The sequence below is a fragment of the Colobus angolensis genome, unplaced genomic scaffold, assembly GCF_000951035.1.
Source record: "Colobus angolensis palliatus isolate OR3802 unplaced genomic scaffold, Cang.pa_1.0 Scaffold119, whole genome shotgun sequence".
NCBI classification, from domain to species: Eukaryota; Metazoa; Chordata; class Mammalia; order Primates; family Cercopithecidae; genus Colobus; species Colobus angolensis.
In genome coordinates this window covers 754,423-774,684 of record NW_012113030.1, presented here as the reverse complement: position 1 = coordinate 774,684, position 20,262 = coordinate 754,423, and the positions used below count along the sequence as shown (strand labels likewise).

At 35.6% G+C, this 20,262-nt stretch overlaps 1 protein-coding gene across 6 annotated transcripts in view; it reads left to right on the top strand.

Annotated features, from left to right (window-relative positions):
- Positions 1-20,262, top strand: part of RALGAPA1 (Ral GTPase activating protein, alpha subunit 1 (catalytic)) — a 281,300-nt gene that overhangs the window by 242,163 nt on the left and 18,875 nt on the right. For all 6 annotated transcript variants that reach the window (XM_011925953.1, XM_011925962.1, XM_011925949.1 and 3 more), the window contains 2 exons: positions 4,744-4,902; positions 6,655-6,782. In XM_011925953.1, the coding sequence (XP_011781343.1) occupies positions 4,744-4,902; positions 6,655-6,782 (287 nt within the window). The remainder of the gene's footprint in view (positions 1-4,743; positions 4,903-6,654; positions 6,783-20,262) is intronic.

The following is a 20,262-nucleotide window of genomic DNA, read 5'->3' as shown; positions in this document are numbered from 1 at the left end:
TTGTCTGGTGAGGGACCACTGCCTCATTCACAGATGACCATCTTCTCATTGTAACCTTATATATAATAGCAGAAGAGTCAAGTAAGCTCTCTGGGGTCTCTTTTGTAAGGACACTAATCCGTTATAAAGGAGCCCTCATAACCTAATCACTTCCCAGAGTCCCCTACCTTCCACTACCATCGCATTGAGGGGTAAGGATTTCAGGATATGAATTTGGGGGGTGGGCAGGATGCAAACATTCAGTCTGTAGCAATGGGTAAACATCTGATTTTCACAAAAGAACATGGAGCAGGCCATAGACTATAGAAATTAACCAACATTCATGAGCTTCATGTCAGTGCCTGGCAAAATAGGATTATTAAACAGATGGTTTGTGAGCACTTAGATAATGAAGTGTAGTGATCACTAGGAGCCACCATGAGTTCACCATAACAAATCACATCAAAATAACTTAATTTGTTTTAATAGGATTACTAGATTAGGGAAAACCATAGACTGCAATAAAGCATTTAACTAAGTTGCTTGTGGACAAGTTGAAGAAATGTGGTCTTCATAACAGTTTGGTAAGTATATTCATGAATGATTATATAATCATATTCATAGCACATAAATTAATTATTTAACAAGAAGCAATATAGGGAGGTGGTTACAGTATAGGTTCTGGAACCAGCCTGCCTGGGTTTGAATCCTGGCTCTGCCACTTACTATTTGTGACCTTAGGCGAGTTACTTCATCCTTTTAAGCTTCAATTCCTCACCTGTAAAAATAGGGATAATAATGGTTATTACTACTTCTTAGTATTGTTGTGGAAATTTAATGAATTGTCACAAACAGTAAGGACTTAATAAATACCTTTAATAAATATAGGATGTGGATTTTTTTAACCAGGAGGACAGCCTGTAATGACTTGCTATACGGCTCTTAACCAAGCCTGTCCCATTTGACATTTTTGTCCAAAATGTAAATGAAGACACTGGAATTTGAACTTAAGGATAGCCCAAATCTGGCAGAGTGCCAGCACATGAATAGCAGAGTCAGGTTAACAATAGACCTTCATAGGCTTAAAGATAATCTGAACCTGGCGAGGGAAAATTATGAAATCCTCCTTTAGTTCTAGCAGTCAGTTGTACCTGCTTAAAAGAACTTCGCAAGAAAAAGACTTAGAAGCTTGAATTGACTACAAGTTCCATTGGAGCCATCACTTTTAAAATGCAGAAAGTAATTTATTGAACAGACCAAAGGAAGAAACAGCCCCATTGTGGGTTTACTGTATTATCCAGAGCGTGTGTTGATACTGTATTCTATTCCATACACAAGGTTAATAGAAACATTAGTAAACTGAAACTGTAACCCAAGATAATGAATATGTTTGTTAAGAGGAGCTAAGAAGAACCCTTTTAACCTGGAAAAGGAAAGGTGAGATGTATATTAGACTGATCTTCAGATAATGGAAAAGATAATATATAGAATACAGATTGGATTTATTTGGTAAGACTCATTTTGGAAGAGCTAGCATCTGGAAGACAGTTTGACAGTTTTTAGCTTAGTATTAACATGTTCTAATGATTGTAGCTCTTTAAAAATGAAATGGGGGCCAGGCGCGGTGGCTCACACCTGTAATCCCAGCACTTTGGGAGGCTGAGGCCAGCAGATCACCTGAGGTCAGGAGTTCAAGACCAGCCTGGCCAACATGGCGAAACCCCGTCTCTACTAAAAATAAAAAATTAGCGGGGCACATTGGTGGGTGCCTGTAATCCCAGCTACTTGGGAAGCTGAGGCAAGAGAATCGCTTGAACCCGGGAGGCAGAGGTTGCAGCGTGCCGAGATCGTACCATTGCACTCCAGCCTGGGCAACAAGAGTGAAACTCCGTCTCAAAATAAATAAATAAGAAATGGGTTGATTTGTGAATTCATAAAATCCCCAACCTTAGAAGTATTCAAGCAGAGGCAGGGTGTCTACTTATCAGGCATATGGTGGCACAAGCTTCTGTGTTGGGTGGGAAATTAGAACTTTAAGGTCTCTTCCAGTATTAACATTCTAGTGTATTTGAGGACTTCACTTGTACACATGTTGAATTTCATTTAGCTGCTTTGTCTTCTTCAGTTAATAATAGTCATCTGTAGACTATGTTATATACCTTGAGTTCCAAAATGACTTCAGTAGCAGTTGAAAGAAATTTAGAAGAGTAGTTTGGTTGCCAATCATTTTAACAGACCTATCCCATGTACAGAAGTCTTCTACTCTATTTCAGAAATGAATTAGCATCTGGGTCAATAAACGTATAGGTAGCAACTTCTTCGGTGGTTTTGGAGTATAGCAAAACCTACTGGTTATCCATAGGACACAATCTTTTTCTTTCTTTGAGATGGAATCTAACTGTGTCGCACAGGCTGGAGTGCAGTGGCATGATCTCAGCTCTCTGCAACTTCTACCTCCCAGTTTCAAGGAATCCTCCCTCAGCCTCCTGAGTAGCTGGGATTACAGGTGTGTGCCACCACACCTGTCTAATTTTTGTATTTTTAGTAGAAACGGGGTTTCACCATGTTGGCCAGGCTGGTCTCAAAACTCCTGACCTCAGGTGATTCGCCTGCCTCGGCCTCCTGGAGTGCTCAGATTGCAAGTGTGAGACACCACACCCTGCCCCATAGGACACAATCTTGTAAGTCCATAGAGATAGAAATACATAAAATCAATATTAAATAATACATAAAGTATGTCAAACATACATATGCCTGAAATTTCTATTAATGCTTAACCATTAAAAATTGATTCTTTCAGTAGTCTTTCAAAAATTCCCAAGACACATAGCAATGATTAGCAATTTCTCAATTTGTATCTAATTACTATATAATAGATTTTAAAGATATAAAAACATGCCTCATTATAACAGCCTAAAATAATTACTTTTTTAGCATTTGATTGTAAATGATAAGGGATTTCATGAAGCTTTTCCTTTAAAATGTTTGAATGTATTTAGAATGACTTCGTTATGTACATGGTTCTATGCCAGAAATCTTCATTACAAGAGCTTGGCAAAAATATGTTGCTCTTTTCCATTAAACTTATTTAACAGACTTTTAATATCATACAGAAGATATTTGAACAAGCTTCAGTTATAAAATAAAAGTACACTTCCCCTTTTTTCTCGTTTCTTTAGATAAGTGGGCACTAGAAATTATAGATAGTTTTGGCAAGAGTTCAAGGGTTAATGTAGCAGATAAATAAAAGGAATTTTCTGTAAATTGAGACCTGCATTATTTCAGTTGTCTTGTCTTTCCTTACCTAACTCATTTAATTTTAAAAAGTAAATACCTAAATTCTTCCTGACAGTGTGCTCAGCTTTTACTATCGTTTATTACTTCAATTATACTTGATATCACTTAGAACAATCTGCCATTTGGAAATCTCAGTATAGCCTGGAGCTTAGTATTAGATCTGGCTGCTATTGTAACATGTACAGCATATGACATTAATGTATCAAAATTAGATTGGATCATCCCTCCTGGTTAAATTTATTTCACATTTCTTTTGTATTCAGTTAACATAAACCTATTAGGGAAGCTGACACATGGGGATGGCTGTATAGGAAGGATATTTTTAAAGTATTTTGATTAAAAAATGAAATTATGAAGCCATGGCTTTTCTGAGTTGTGTAATCTTTTTTGCTTTTTAAAAATGTCACAAAGCCCAAGTCCCACACGTTTATATTATTCAACTTGTGTATGTATATAAGGAGTTACTCCAGGATTAAGGAGTGACAGAAGAGAGACTTCACTAATTGGACTTAACTCCTCTCTTTGTTTAAGTCATATTTTAAGTTCTTTTTCCTACCCTATGTTCATCCTTAAGCCAAAATAAATGACATATTTCTGAAATAGAAATTGCCCGTATGTTAGATGATAGCGTAAATATTGATGACGGTTATCCCAGGTTTACTCTTCTAAACCTTTCCACCTGCCGTATGTCTAGTTATCTGAAACTAATGGAAATCCCATGTAAGATCTGCACTAAAAGTCAACTCAAATGCTCACAGTGGCAGAATCAATAAATGTACTAGTATAATGAAATTTTATAATAAAATGCATTATTCTATAGCATTCTCTCTGAAGAAAACTCAAGACTAAAGGGCATTAAGTTCATTTTTTTAATACCTTATCAGAAATCCAACTTCTGAATGTTTTGTGTTTTTATAGTTTTAATTATCATAATGTTAACTCTTTCTGATTGCCAGAAATACCTTTGTAAGCAAGCACCACAAACATTTAAATAACATCTTGAGGGTCTAACAATTCTCAAGACATCTATTTGGAAGAATTTTTGAGTTTCATAGGCAAAGAAAACCTGGAAATAAATTTGTTAAACCAAATATAATCAACTTTCTCGTACTCAGTTGGGGATTATCCAATTTATGAGTTTTTTACTTCTTTTTTTAAAACAATCTTTTAAAAGATCTGTTAGTGGAGAATTGGTGCAGTTGCTGGTTAAGGAGAGTATTTGGGCTGTATGTGAATCTTTTTAAATCTAAGTTATCTGTTTCCCATTGATTATTGACAACTGAAATTGTCTGGTCTTCTGCAGTGTTTCCTAATGTTTTTGAATGTTTGTGTTTCATATGTAAAACTGATCAAGCGCAATTTAATGATTTTTTAATTTCGTTTTTCCCCTTTTTATGTTGTATGTGACTGTAGGACTGTACTGAAAGAGCTTTTAAAGCAGTATAAATTATTTTCTTGTTTTTCCAGTTGAGACATTTGGGAAATGATGAAGTGCACATTGTTTGGTCAGAGCATACTAGAGACTACAGGAGAGGAATTATTCCCACAGAATTTGGTGATGTCCTTATTGTAATATATCCAATGAAAAATCACATGTTCAGTATTCAGATAATGAAAAAACCAGAGGTAAGAACTCCTTATCTTCCATTTTAATAATAGATTTTGGTTCTATAGGGGTTGATTGGTTTCTTTCCATATTACAGAATAAAATTTGGAGCAGGCATCAAGTTGCAAAAGTGAGGGTAAATGTAACATAGACCCTGGTAACTACATGGATTGCCTAAGCCTGGTTCAGAAGGAACTAAAATAGAATAAATAGCAAGAAACTGTGTTCAAATGGGGGATTTGGCTAGGTAGTGCCAGAGTGAAAGTTCCTTTGTACCAAGCTCAAAAAGGACTTACCTTTTATTAAGAGAACAATTACAGTTTCCTAAAAAACATAGTAAGAAGTAACATTTCCTTTAGAATAGGAATATATGATTCCTATATTTTTAGTTGTTACATCTTATTAAGATTACATGATTATTAGTCATGTCAGTAAATGAGGATTCTACAAATTGAAAAAAATAAGCCAAATGGTTCAGTCACCTATCCTATAGTTGGATGTCTTATATATACACCATAAAATTCAAACACACTATTGCAGAAATGTTTTCTTCCAGGATAATAAAAGTTTGGTAGTATTTTTGATGTGTTCCTTCCATTTTTTAAACTGAATTCTTCAGTTTCTAGAAAACCTACATTTGACAATTGATTATGAATCTTCAGAATTCCTTGAATTGCGTTGTTTCTCATGTATGAATTTCTTATGTATGAATTTAGGTTTCTTCAGGGTTCACCTAAACCAGAGGTCAGCAGACTGTGGCCCATAGCCTGGTTTCATACAACCCACGAGCTAAGAATGTTTCAGTTTTGGTTTTGGGGTTTTTTACATTTTTAAAGAGACTTTTTTTATTGTGGTTGGTTTTGTTTTGGTTTTTGGTTTTTTTGAGACAGAGTCTCGCTCTCGCTCTGTTGCCCAGGCTGGAGTGTGGTGGCGCAATCTCAGCTCACTGCAACCTCCGCCTCCTGGGTTCAAGCAGTTCCCTGTCTCAGCCTCCTGAGTAGCTGGCACTACAGGTGCCTGCCGCCATGCCCAGCTAATTTTTCTATTTTTAGTAGAGACAGGTTTTCACCATCTTGGTCAGGCTGGTCTCGAACTCTCTACCTCAGGTGATCAGGCCTCCCAAAGTGCTGGGATTACAGGCGTAAGCCACCGCACCCAGCCTTAAAGAGTTAAAAAAAAAAAAAATTGAAGAATATACAACAGAGAAAACATATGACCGCAAAATCTAAAATATTTACCATCTTATCCAGAGCTTATGTCCTTGCTTTCAGCTGCCATTTGTGCCAACCTTATTCAAACAGAATTTCTAAGTTTTGAAACCGTGAGTGAGTCACCTCACAAAAATAACATTTAATTATCAAAACATAGATTTTTTTCTAGTAAACTATGTAATAAGGGTTTTAGGTTCTGTAGTAAAGCTAGTGTCACACAAAAATAATGAAAAAGTAACTTCTAGGCTATAGTGTTGACTTTTTGTACACAATTGAAACTAGTAAAATTTGAAAATTGGCTAAGTGTGTAAATTATTTACTCAGTTACATGAAGAACATAGTTCTTTTGAATAGACACCCTATAAAACTTTGGCATTTTTTGTTTATTGTCCTAGTATGAGTGAGGCATCACAGAAAAGAATTGAATTCAAATAGTATTTTTACTGAAGGAAGAACTAAAGAAGCAGCAAAAATACTTTTGGATACAAAGTGTCTTGATTGCTCTTATTTACAATCTGTCTATAATTTGAATATAAAATTATGTTCTGATTTCTCAATCAGGTTCCCTTCTTTGGTCCCCTTTTTGATGGTGCTATTGTGAATGGAAAGGTTCTACCCATTATGGTTAGAGCAACAGCTATAAATGCAAGCCGTGCTCTGAAATCGCTGATTCCATTGTATCAAAACTTGTATCCTTTTTTTAACGTAATGGTTTCTACTCTAATGTATGTCTACTCACAAAGGTAAATATTTCTTATGTGTTGTTAAAGCCTTTTATTTTCTAAGGTTTTTTTAATTATTAATTTTGTAGAAATGGAGTATCATTATGTTGCCCTGGCTTGTCTCAAACTCCTGGGCTCAAGTGATTGTCCCACCTCGGTCGGCCTCTTAAAATGCTGGGATTACAGGTGTGAGCCACTGCACCCAGCCTGATTCCCTATTTATTGATGTATAGGTGGTGGAGTTCCTCCCCAATGTTGGAGCAGTTATGATATTTGAATGATATATTTTCTTTCACATGCTTTTTTTTTTTTTTTTTTTGAGATGGAGTGTCACTTTTGTCACCCAGGCTGGAGTGCAATGGTGCGATCTTGGCTCACTGCATCCTCCGACTCCATGGTTCAAGCAATTCTTCTGCATCAGCTTCCCAAGTAGCTGGGATTACAGGTGTCCACCACCATGCCCAGCTAGTTTTTGTATTTTTAGTAGAGACGGGTTTTCACCATGTTGGCCATTCTGGTATCGAACTCCTGACCTCAGGTGATCCGCCCACCTCGGCCTCCCAAAGTGCTGGGATTACAGACCTGAGCCACTGTGCCCAGCCCTCTTTTACATACTTTTAATCAGTACTAGTCTTTTGGTTAATTAGAGTCTCATTATGTGTCAGGTACTCTACTACTCTGGAGCTGCAGAAATAATCAAAACAGTCTTTGCAAATAATTCAATCTAGTTGGGGAAACACACTATGTTCAGCATACATGTTTTAATAGAGATATGGGCAGGTATTCCAGAAGTATAATAACAAGGGATCTTTCACCTGTATGGGGTAGTATTGTCAGGAAACACTTCCGAAAAAGTGAGGATTGTAGCAATTTTGAAGGACAAATAAGAGTTAATCAGGTGGATGAGCCTAAGAGCCTTCCAAGTAGAGGGAACAACATAATCAGAGACATGGAGGTATGAGAAGATGTGGAATATTTAAGAGCGTAACTTCCAGAGCCAGATTGCCTAAACTCAAATGCTGGCCATGCTTTCTTAGCTGTGTAGCCTTGGGAAAATTATTTAACCTTTTTGAGCCTGAGTTTTCTTGTCTATAAAATGAGAAAGATAAGAATATCTAGCTCATGATGTTATGACAACTAATGAGTCAATATTTGTAAAGGTCTTAAAACAGTGCCTGGCACACAACATACACAAAGTTTTAAATTTTAAATTGTTTTCTGATATTCCTTTCTAAAATGAATTATTTATGTTTTTCATATGCTTTTTTTATATGATTTGACATTTTATTTTTTATAATAAACTGTAAATGATAAGCTTTAAAGGAAGGTTTTTTAAAATATCTTATGTTCCAGTCCACATGAAATAGATTTATTATCTTAACTTAGTAGTCTACCATGTACATTTTCTTCTTTTGATGAAAATTGACTTAAGCAATCTGATTACTCTGTAATTTCTCATGTATTCTGACACAGTGAAATGGAATTGCAGGTGGATCATGGTATGTTACACTGATTAAGCTTAATGACATTTCTGTGGTATTTCTTTTTCATAGCATTTATATCTTCACTTACTTTAAATTGAAAACTCATATTTGAAGCAGCCATTTTAGTGAAACGATAAGGACTAAAATGGACCTTGAATTGTTAACAAAAGTATAATTTGGAGACATCCACTAAATAGAGATTTATCAATTGAAAAGAAATTTCAGTAGGCAAGTTCAGTGAGTAGTATGGACATAGCGAGTTTATTTCTAAGTCACTTGTCTTTGACTATACCGTCTGTTGATTGTTTCTGAAGACTGTTTTGAAGACTATATTGTCTGTTGTTTGTTTGAAGCATCAGGAGGAACTATTCAAGAAGACCCTTGAGTTTTTGTGAACCCTGCTGAGCTCAGCCAGCAATCAGTTTCATTTCCTTTACCTTTGGGGCCTGGAATCTTGAGTCTTTTCACCAGATGTGAATAAACTATGATTCATGAAACCCATACTCACAGCTTACCATTTATAAGGCCCACATATACCATGTGCCTTTTTTAGGAATTACAGCATCATTCCCTAGATACAGTATCTTTTTCCTTTAAACAAAACAAGGTGCTTACTGACAAATTCTTACTTTCCTAATCTACTTTTTCTAAATTTTTATTATTCTGATTTTTATCTCATTGTAATACAGGTTGGATATCCCTTCTCTGAAATTCCTGAGACCAGAAGTGTTTCAGATTTCAGATTTTTTTGGATTTTGGAAAATTTCATTATATTTACCAATTAATTGAACCTTTCTGATCTGAATACCTGAAATCTGAACTCCTCCAGTGAATGCTTCCTTTGAGTGTCATATCACAGCTCAAAAGTTTCAGATTTTGAAGCATTTTAGATTTCAGATTTTCAGCTTAGGGATACTCAACCTGTACTTCCATAAAAGCTTTGTAGTTTTAATCTGTTTATTGGAGTATACTTTTCAGTTTGTTGTCTCTTGAATATCTCTAGAACAGTAGCTAATCTTATGTGGAATATACAGGTTATTACTCATAAACTTTATCCACTTTGTTAGCTTCATCAAGGATGTTTACTCTCTGACCTTTGCCTCTTTCACAATTCACTGTATCCTAATGTCCATTCTGAGAGTTAGTGTCCTCTGTCATTTCATTAAAGGTGCAATTGAACGTGGAGTGCAGAGGTAGATATGGAAGAGTTTGCACTTTCTTGTGTAAATAAATGTCTTAGGTCTTTTTGGAAAGTGGTGAGATCGATTAGATTGTAATGTAAAACTCTATTTGCCTCTTATGTCATAAAATAGGAACTCAACTTATTGAGCAAGCACAGACTTTCTGACCTGAGGTACAACAACATTTAAGATGCACTCCTTACCAAGTAGTTTTAAAATGCAAACTCAAGAGTTTTGGGAATATGGCTTAATTTTTTTTTCCTACATCCCAGTTCATAGTCTTCTATTTCAGACTTCAAATTACACTAGAGGTATATAAAAGCTGGCTTTGCAGTTAGAAAGCATTAATTTTTTTTTTTTTTTTTGAGACGGAGTCTCACTCTGTGGCCCAGGCTGGAGTGCAGTGGCCGGATCTCAGCTCACTGCAAGCTCCACCTCCCAGGTTTACGCCATTCTCCTGCCTCAGCCTCCTGAGTAGCTGGGACTACAGGCGCCCGCCACCTCGCCGGTCTAGTTTTTAGTAGAGACGGGGTTTCACCGTGTTAGCCAGGATGGTCTTGATCTCCTGACCTTGTGATCCACCCGTCTTGGCCTCCCAAAGTGCTAGGATTACAGGCTTGAGCCACCGCGCCCGGCCAAAAGCATTAATTTTTAACTCAAGCTCTGCCTTGTGATCTTGGCCAAGTCACGGAATCTCTGAACCTCACTTTCTTCAACTGTAAAAAAGATGCTAATAATCATCTCAGAATTGTTGTGAAGATTAAATGAGATAATGAACTCGGATGTACTTAGTAAATGTAATCATAAGTTACATTATTTTGTGCAATGATTAATCCTGTTATGTGTAAAGATTACAGTCAATATAAAACAAGTCTACCCAACACCAAGGAATTGCCTAATTGGGTTTTTATGTTTGGTTGATTGGTAGGTTGATTGATTGGGTTGGATTTTTCAGGCCTACTTCATGTTTTTAATAGCCAATCTTGCTGAGATGGTAATAGATACCACATTGGAGAAAATTGATGAAAATAGTAAACATGAATACTTTATTTAAACACAAAATCTGAAGTTTTCTACCAGCAAAATTATTTCTGGGACACAGAGTAAATACATTAAATCAGGTAGATCCAAAAATTTTTCTTGACTTGGAATCTTGAGTTTAGAAACTACAGGAAGTTGTTTTCCCATACTACCTGGGTGTAGTATATATACCTAGTGTAGTATGTATACACACGCAGCAAAGGCTAGTAGTATCTCTACTTAAGACATACTTACATATATATATTACAAATATATATGTATATTGTGTACAAAGTTCTGTATTCTAAATGTTGGGGGAAATTACTTCATACAGGTGGATTATTTGATTTTCAAATGAACATTTATAAATAAACAACTAGACGTTTGTATTTTAAGATATTGAAATGCAGGTACATCTGTCTTAATTTTAAATAAATACTTGTTTCAAAAACATAATGTATTAAATTTTAAGATGTACATTTTTGAAATATCAGATTAAGTTATTAAGGAAAAAATGAAGCATTCTAAAATTGGTCAACAATTTAGTTAACATAAATTATAACAGAAATTGAGATACAAGTAGGCTTTGGAAACCAGCAGTTAATCCTTTACTCCTCATAAAAGAAATGAAGGGATTAAAAAAAAATCAACTTGATTATATTTGGGTAATTGTACTGCTGTGTCAGTTATTTTATGCCCAATAAAAGTACCCACTAAGATTCCACAGCATAAATTGTGCTATTTATGATCATTAAATACAGTTTAAATTTTATCCTAGGAACATCTTCTGTAACCATGAATCTAATGTTGTTCACTAAATGGGGCAATATTGATTGTCATATGCTACCCAAATCGATCATGCCGGCAGCCAGAATTACAGTAATCTGTCCATATTGATGACTCTCTTTCAAGCTGAAACCTCTCCTTCACTTCATTTGTTTCTTACATTACTTGTACTGGAAAAGCATTTTCTTACAACGTCTGATTTTGTCAGCTAGGTACTTTTTTTTCAGGCGGGGGAGGGGTCTGGAGCTTAATTTGTTAGTTTGATCATGCAATTAGAATTGAAATGCAACACTGGGGAGGAAAACCAAGCAGATTCTGTATAACCATTGGACCAGAGAAGTATTTCAGCTTTAATCCTAGCCATCATTTATTAGCTACCTATTGAAAGAGTGTTCATGGTTTTTTGTTTCTGTTTTTTGCAGTGGGAATCATAATCCCAAATTATTAATTTCATGACCTCAGCCATCATAGATTCTATTCTTAAATAAAAATTTTAAAGCAAGTATTTCTTTTGATCCTAAAGACATTTTGACTATGACTTCTGAATATACAAATGTTAAATATGATACTTTTAGGTAAATACTGTTTCTTTTTTTAAGTGAGATTTATTATACATAGAAATTTGCAGAATTTGCAATATATAATCGTGTTGTAGTAGTGAGGGTTTTCAGAGAAGCAGAACCAATAGGATATATATATACAGGGAGAGAAAAGAGATTTGTTTTAAGGAATTTGTTCAGGTAGTTGTGGGGGCTGGCAAGTTCGAAATCTGTAGGAGACTCAGGGAAGAGTTGATGTTGCAGTCTGGGTCTGAAGGCAGAATTCTCTCCTTCCTCAGGGGACCTCAGTGTTTTAAAGTCTTTAACTGATTGGATGAGGCCCACCCACATTATAGAGGGTAAGCTGCTTTACCCAAAGTCTACTGATTTAAATGGTAATCAAATCTAAAATATAACTATAACAGTATAAATATAACAGTATTATACAGTAATTATGAGTATAATATTTGTTATATTAATATTATAAAATATAACAGTAACATCTAGACTGATGTTTGACCAAAAACTAGGTCCCATGACCCAGCCAAGTTTACATAAAATTAACCAACATACCCTGTTTTTCTTTTCTTTTTATCCTTATTACAAATTATAATTTGAGAAAAGTACATAAATCATAAATGTACTAGATAATGAATTATTACAGTTTAACTATCAAGTCAAGAAATAAAATTGTAATTTTTCTTCCTTCAAAAATATTTATTGATCACTTACACAGTTAGTAAAGATTTTGAGAGGGATAAAAGACAAATCAGATAGTAATCCTATCATCACAAGCTTTTAATTTAACAAGGAGGGAATAATGTGTACATTACTAATTATAATAGAAGATTAAATGAAAATTTCCTGGTAGGGTTATAGATAAAATGCTATAAAATTTCCAAGGAAGAAGAAATTACTTTGGGGTAAGAAGATCAGAAAAGAATGTTTAGAAAATCTGGGCCTCAAAAGGTGGGGTTTGAGTGGATGAAATGCAACATGTCTGTTATAATTCTTGTAATTTATAGTCTTAAGGCTTTGTATGTATGCATATATGTATATTATATAAGTATAATATTCTGAAATACACAGTATGGGGGATATTATATAATTAAATGGCATTTTAAAAGAATACTTTGTTCCTCGATTTAGAATATTCTTTCCTCCCACAACTAGTATTATTTGATTTATTCTAATCTGTTTAGATTTGACTTTTTCTTAAATACCAGAATTGGGTTTCTATTTAACTTGATCAGGCAGATTACCAGAAGTCAGTGATTATTCTTCAGTTAGTCACAGTTTATTATCCCTCAAGTTCTACTACTCAAATGTACAGTACCTGTTGCAAAGTAGGAGAGCCAAAACTAAGTGGAATGGAATTGATTGGTTCTGCTAATGCAGTTGCCTTTCGTTATGATAAAACATTATAAAACCTCTTGGTGGGGGGTCTGTCAGTGTTGTTGCCATTTCATGTTAGAAGAAAATGAGTTTATTGAGAAACTATATAATTTTATGTATCTACTGTCTTTTGTAGATTATTTCCTCAGAAGATAACATCAATAAGTATGGGTTATCCTTAATTTAATGTGTTAAAAGAGGATAATAGTACCAAATTCAGGATGATGTAAGGATTAAGTAAAATTATCCACATGAAGCACTAGGTAACCTATCTGTCATGTAGCAAGAGTTCAGAAAATGGTAGCTACATGGGAGTTAATGATGCTATCATTATTATTGTCTACATTGACACTTGGGATATTCTTCTAAAATGCAAACCTTAGTACAGACAGTCCCCAGTTTAGGATGGTTCAGCTTTATGATGGTACAATTTCTATTTCAGTGGAAATTGTACTTAGAATTTTGAATTATGATTCAAAACTCAGGAGAATTGCTTGAATCTGGGAAGCAGAGGTTGCACTGAGCCAAGATCATACCATTGCACTACAGCCTGGGCAACAAGAGTGAAACTCCGTCTCGAAAAACTATAGGCTTTGCATTAGATGATTTTGCCCAACTGTAGGCTATTGTAAGTGTTCCAGGCACATTGAAAGTAGGCTATAAGGTTATATCCTCATAACTCGGGTAAGTTATAATGTTCAGTAAGTTAGGTCTATTAAATGCATTTTCAATTTATGATGAGTATTTTGGGATGTAACCCCATCGTAAGTCAAGAAACCATCTGTATACTAAAAGACTTACGATGGCTCTTAACTGCTTATTGAAACAAGTCTAAATTTTTTGATGACCTGGAAGCAATTATTTTTACCTTACCCTCCCTACCCTTATATTTCTCACTGTAGTTTTGTCAAATATACCAGTACTCCTCCCCAGCTCCATCCCCCATCTTTACCCTCATCTCCTACCACACTGATGTCCAGGGCACACTATGTGTCCAGCTAAGTTATATTCATTATTCCCGAATGCTCTTCTTTTTCAGGCCCATGTTGTTACCCCAATAATGCCCATCTCTACTTTTTCTACCTAACATATTCATTATTCATGACCCAAATATCCTTTGTTTTTAAAAAACAAACAAAAAAAAACTTTACTATGCAAAACTATTGTTTACACTGCCTCAAAACATTTTGTTATAGTACTTACTGTGTGTGTACATATTAGCAAGTCTTACTTATCCTTGTTTCACTAACTTCAAGCACAGTGCCTAGCCTATGGTAGATGGCTAGTAATTTATTGTAATAGAACAAGGTGGATGTATTTATTATCTATATTTTTGAAGTTTATATTTAGCAGGGATTTTTTTTTTTTTTTTTTTGAGACGGAGCCTCTCTCTATTGCCCAGGCTGGAGTGCAGTGGCATGATCTCAGCTCACTGCAAGCTCCGCCTCCTGGGTTCAAGCAACTCTCCTGCCTCAGCCTCCCAAGTAGCTGGGACTACAGGCACATGCTACCACGGCCAGCTAATTTTTGTATTTTTGGTAGAGATGGGGTTTCACCATGTTAGCCAGGATGATCCCGATCTCCTGACCTCGTGATCCGCCTGCCTTGGCCTCCCAAAGTGCTGGGATTATAGGCATGAGCCACCACGCCTGGCCATGGATTCTTTTAAGAATGAAAAACCCCCAAATATTTTTTGTAGTAACTTATAGTTTGTGATTTGTATTAGATGAGGCTACAATTCTTAAGAGTTTGCTGGGTAGGTAAGAAGAGGAAACCTAGGATCAGTGAAAATTGCCTCTTATACATGAATAAGCCAGACTAGCACACATACAAGGGTTTTTTATTTTGACTACTTAATCAGTAGTATATTTTTATTAGAGACCTTTATCGTTTACTGAAGATCATTTTCAGACATCATTAATGAGGGTTTTCACTTCATTTGGGGTTGGGAGATCTCTTAGGGAGAAAAATGAGCTAAGACACCTCTGACTTGATGGCAGTGGCAGATGGCTTGGGGAGGATACATCTTGGTGTCCCCTCCAAGAAGGAGGCAGCATGAGGCTGAGCCCTGAAGGCTCACACTTCCTGCTGTAAGGCAAGGAAAGTGGTAGCAACAGGAGAGCCGTAGCGGGAAGCAATGGGAGTCTGGATACTGATAAAGTTTCCAATTTTGCTGCTTTAACATTTGTACCACTTATGTTAGTGAGTCCATTAGGAGCTCTTAAAATTTTGTGCCATTTGTTCTTCATGCTTTCTATGAACGTCTTAAATATCATGGACAAATTGATTAGTTGTTAAATTGATTAGTTGTTAAGTCGAATTGGTTGTTAAATCAACTAAGATGTATAGTTATGGTCATTCTCTTCAAAAGAAGAAACGATAATTCTTCAAATAAAATGTCTCACCAGCTAAGTGATCCAAGTTTTGTGGTCTTTGAAATGCTCACAGCCATTGTGCTACTGGTAGTAACCATTGTAGTAGGATCTCTCCAAGAGCAAACAAACATTCTTCTTTACCTAACAATCTGCTCCATAATTAGAGGATTTAAATCTCCTGTATTCAGCCAGCTGCGATGGCTCACACCTGTAATACCAGCACTTTGGGAGGTCAAGGCGAGCAGATCACTTGAGGCCAGGAGTTCAAGACACTATATAGCCTGGGCTATATAGTGAAGCCCCGTCTCTACTAAAAATACAAAAAATTAGCCAGGCATGATGGCACACGCCTGTAATCCCAGCTACTCAGGAGGCTTGAGACATGAGAATTGCTTGAACCCAGAGGTTGCAGTGAGCCTAGATTGCGCCACTGCACTCCAGCCCGGGCAGCAGAGTAAGACTCTGTCTCCAAAACAACAACAAAAAACTCCTGTATTAAAGACTGGCATTACAATTAAAGAACTTTTTGCTGTGCTTACACATCCCCTTGTCATGGGTTTTGCTGCCAAGTCTTGTAGTCTTTATACTCTGTATATACAGAGTAATTATTTAAATAGGGGCCCCATATGTGTGCCACACTTCTCCAGTGACTCTAATATATTTTTGATTATGTCAGTTTTAATTTATTTAGCTATTCTTTTCAAAATGGCAGTATATGCCTGTTGATTATGTTACTGTGTTTTTGTTTTTGTTTTTGTTTTTTGAGACAGAGTTTTGCTCTTTCACCCAGGCTGGAGTGCAGTGGCACCGTCTCAGCTCACTGCAACCTCCACCTTCCAGTTTCAAGTGATCCTCCTGCCTCAGCCTCCCAAGTAGCTGGGATTACAGGTGCCTGCCACCACGCCCAGCTAATTAATTTTGTATTTTTAGTAGTGACAGGGTTTCACCATGTTGGCCAGGCTGGTCTCAAACTCCTGACCTCATGATCTACCTGCCTCGGCCTCCCAAAGTGCTGGGATTACAGGTGTGAGCCACCACGCCCTGCCGATGTTACTGTATTTCAAAGGTACTGCATACCTTTAAAGATGGTAGTTTTGGTCTAGCAAATCCATGTCCTTTCAGAAAGCAATAAATGTGAATCTCTGATATGTAATAACTTTGTGATAATAGTAAAGAAGGTTTATTCTGTCTGAAAATAGTATTGTCTCTTAATGGTCTCTAGAGACAGTCTTTAAGGTTTTACTACTGTTGACCAATAATTACTTACAGGTAAACTGTGGGAGCTCACCAAAATGACTTCATTACATGGCCAGCTTCTATTTCTGTTAACGTTGTTTTAATTCTAGAGATATTTTCTATTTTTATCTTCTACCAAGAACTTAATGCACTAATGATAAACTTAAGCAATTTGGGGTTATTCAGCAATAGTGAGATAGACCAAGTAGGATGGTAAAGGTGATTAATTTTAAGTGGGAGAGGATAGTAGGGTGAGAGAATGGAACAGAAATTAGAGGAATCGCTTTACTATGGAAGAATTCTGCTAATATTTCAAAGACACATGGGACTTTTCTAGGCAGATATGGTCAGGGAAGAGTTTTTAGGGGTAAGAAGTGGGCATGGAGGCATAAAAGTGTGATATGGTCAAGAGATAAAAGGTGTTCAGTACTGCTGGATGATATAAAGGGAAGAGCAGTAGCAGATAAAGATCAAGAAGTAGGTCAAAACCAGATAATATAGTCAAGCAGAAAGAAAATCAACATAAATATGGTTTTCTAATGCTACTGATTATTTTATGGCAGCCAGTGTCTAAGGTAACAGTTCCTTCTGCTTTTGTGTGTTTTTTACCTGTTGACTAGCAAAACAGTTACAGCTTGAATTTCTTATTTTTCATTTTCTAGCAGAGCCTTTCCAAAATGTTTATTGATCATTATTTTCATAAAGTCTTTTTTATGATAATTAGTTAAGCAATAATTGCCAGGCTAATAGCCAGTATTGCATTTTCTCAATGAGACTAAAAAGGTCTCTAAATGTTTGATAATATTTGTACATATGTATCATTTTTAAAAGTGCATCTGAGATTTTCGTGTTTCTTATGATAGATTCATAATAGACTCTTCACTCTTGCACAACAGTCCTTTACACTTTTCCTATGAGATACTTTTATACAATTATTGAGTTTTTACACATTATTACACTTTCACACGTTATTGATGAATAAAGTACTTTTGTCCTAGTCTTATAATACATTGGCTCCATGGCAACAACAACAAAAATACCAAAAGAAAGCATTACCACCATCTTATCTGTTTTGTCAAATTTGGTGTAGCAGTATGGTCCACATATGCCCATCTGGACAGTTGGGTCATATCACAGTGCACGAGAAGGAAGAGAACTCCATCAGGGCATGGACAAACTACAGTATTCCCTAAAAACAACCAAACTGGAAGTTTACTTCTATCTTTATCAGCTTCTCACCTGTGCTGGAATAGGGTTTTTTTTTTTTTTTTCTGTATTAAAACCCTATGATGTTGCAGTGAGTGATGACTGTGCACTGCTCCGCTCACATTATTGTTCACCACACCTACTACATAATGTACGAGTTTTATTCTACTCTTTGTTTAAATATGAAAACAACGTAGATTCAGATGCTATTTGGGGATTTCAAAGAGCAAAGAAAAAAGGATGTAAAGCTGAAATTAGTCTTTAAACATGTTTGACATAGGAACTGAAGTGCTTTTCATTCATTCTTTTCATTGACTAAACATAGGCCTTTTGATATTAAATTTTTAATAACAATAATGGAATTAAAATTAAACTATGGGTCACAAATCTATCCATTTTCTTCTAACTGCTATTCATCTCAAACACTAGAATACAGCCTATTTAAATCTTAACTTTTGCTTGCCAAACCACTGTTACCGTCCATCTGTTCATGCCAATTGTAAAGAAGGTTCAGTTTTTAGTGAAGCTTTGCATTTCACATAAGGTATGTGAAGTGAAATTTCACAAGGGACATGATGGATCCTGATTCTTAGTGATAAACCTTTGGGGCCATCAGGGTTGGCATATGGTCCAGTATGATATGAAGGCTTGGGTTCCCTGGCTTCACTTCTTTGGCGTGAAGCTGATAAAACCTGGCTCTTGAGTATTATTTCACTGGACACCAATCATGGGCAGCAGGAACTGCCCATTTAACTCTCTGTGGGAAGGAAGCCCAGAGAGCATTCACAATGGTACCATTGTCGAGTTGCAAACTGCTCTGAACAGCTTGACAGCACTAGGGAGGAGGGGAAGGGGTTGCTTTACTAATTGCTGTTCAGAAAAGAAGCAAAAATAGCTGTTGCAGAACTGATGTTTCTACATTTACTTAGTCTCTTGATAAAAATGTTGACTTTTATTTAGCACGTAGCTACTATCAAAAAAGAAGGCAAATGAATATAAGCAACCACCTGTAGTAATTCCTTATTAACATGCCATTATCTGTTTTTAGCCCATTAGATTATTGCAGAGCATAAGTCAGTTTTGCCTTATGTTTTTTTATTAGATGAAAATAAGGAACTTTTTATCTTCATAAGAATTTAATTGAGGTGAAGTAGATAAAATCATCACAATTCACATGTCAGATAAGGTTATAAATTTGGTTTAATTTACCTTTTGCTTTTTAGGATTCCCAAATACCATCTGAATACATATAAATGATATTAGTATAGAAATGTAAACTAAATTTCTGCGTAACACAAGTGCTAAAATAATCCACTAAAGATAAATTAGTCAGCACATCTTAAGGTTAAATGCCGGATTTATCATTTAAATGAGTAGCTCATAACTATTTCAGTCGTGTATGATTATCTCACTCATTGAATTCCCTCTGGTTGGATTTTTTTTAATGTGCAGGTTGTTTCCTTTTTTATGAAATATTGTATGCCCTGACATTTATATAAACACTTCTCTTGGCCTTTCTGTTTTCTTCTAGTCAGCTTTATCAGCAAACAGTTGGGTAGTTCTGTTGCAAAGAAACAATGATCTACAACCTGAAAAAAAAATTAATGCTTATTTTCAGACTCCAGGGATTCTGACCCCCATAGATGATTCTTTCTTTTCAGCTGAAATGAAGTTGACTAAATTATATTGCAGTATTATAATTTATGCAGCGTGTTCTTAAATAGGATAAGGAAGAGGTATTTTAAGAAACCTTTTAAATCTGTAAAATTTTTTAAAGGGATGCTTTTGCTAGATTTGGGGAAATTCAAGTGCATGTTTTGTAAAATCAGTAAATCTGTAAAATTTACTAGTATTTCATATCCTGTGTTCTCTTAAGTAATTTTAGTAAATGGGCACCAGTGCAGTATTTCAAAAACAGTAATTCATTGAATGCCCATTCTTCCTTTTACTGCAGAATAGATTGTATTTAAGTCAAGATTAATGGATAGATTTTGATGTTAAAGTCCAGTGTCTAAGCCTATCATTCCCTGGGGGCATATAGTGCATTAGTTTAAGCCAATGTGCTGCTTATCATAGATTCTATGACACTGTCTTAAATGACAGTTTACTGTACTTTGTTTCTACTTACTATGATAATAAAATCACTTTTTTTGTATTCCCAATAATTATAGCACTTAAATAAAATCTTAATTAAATTAGTGCACATTTAGGTAGAGATAACACTT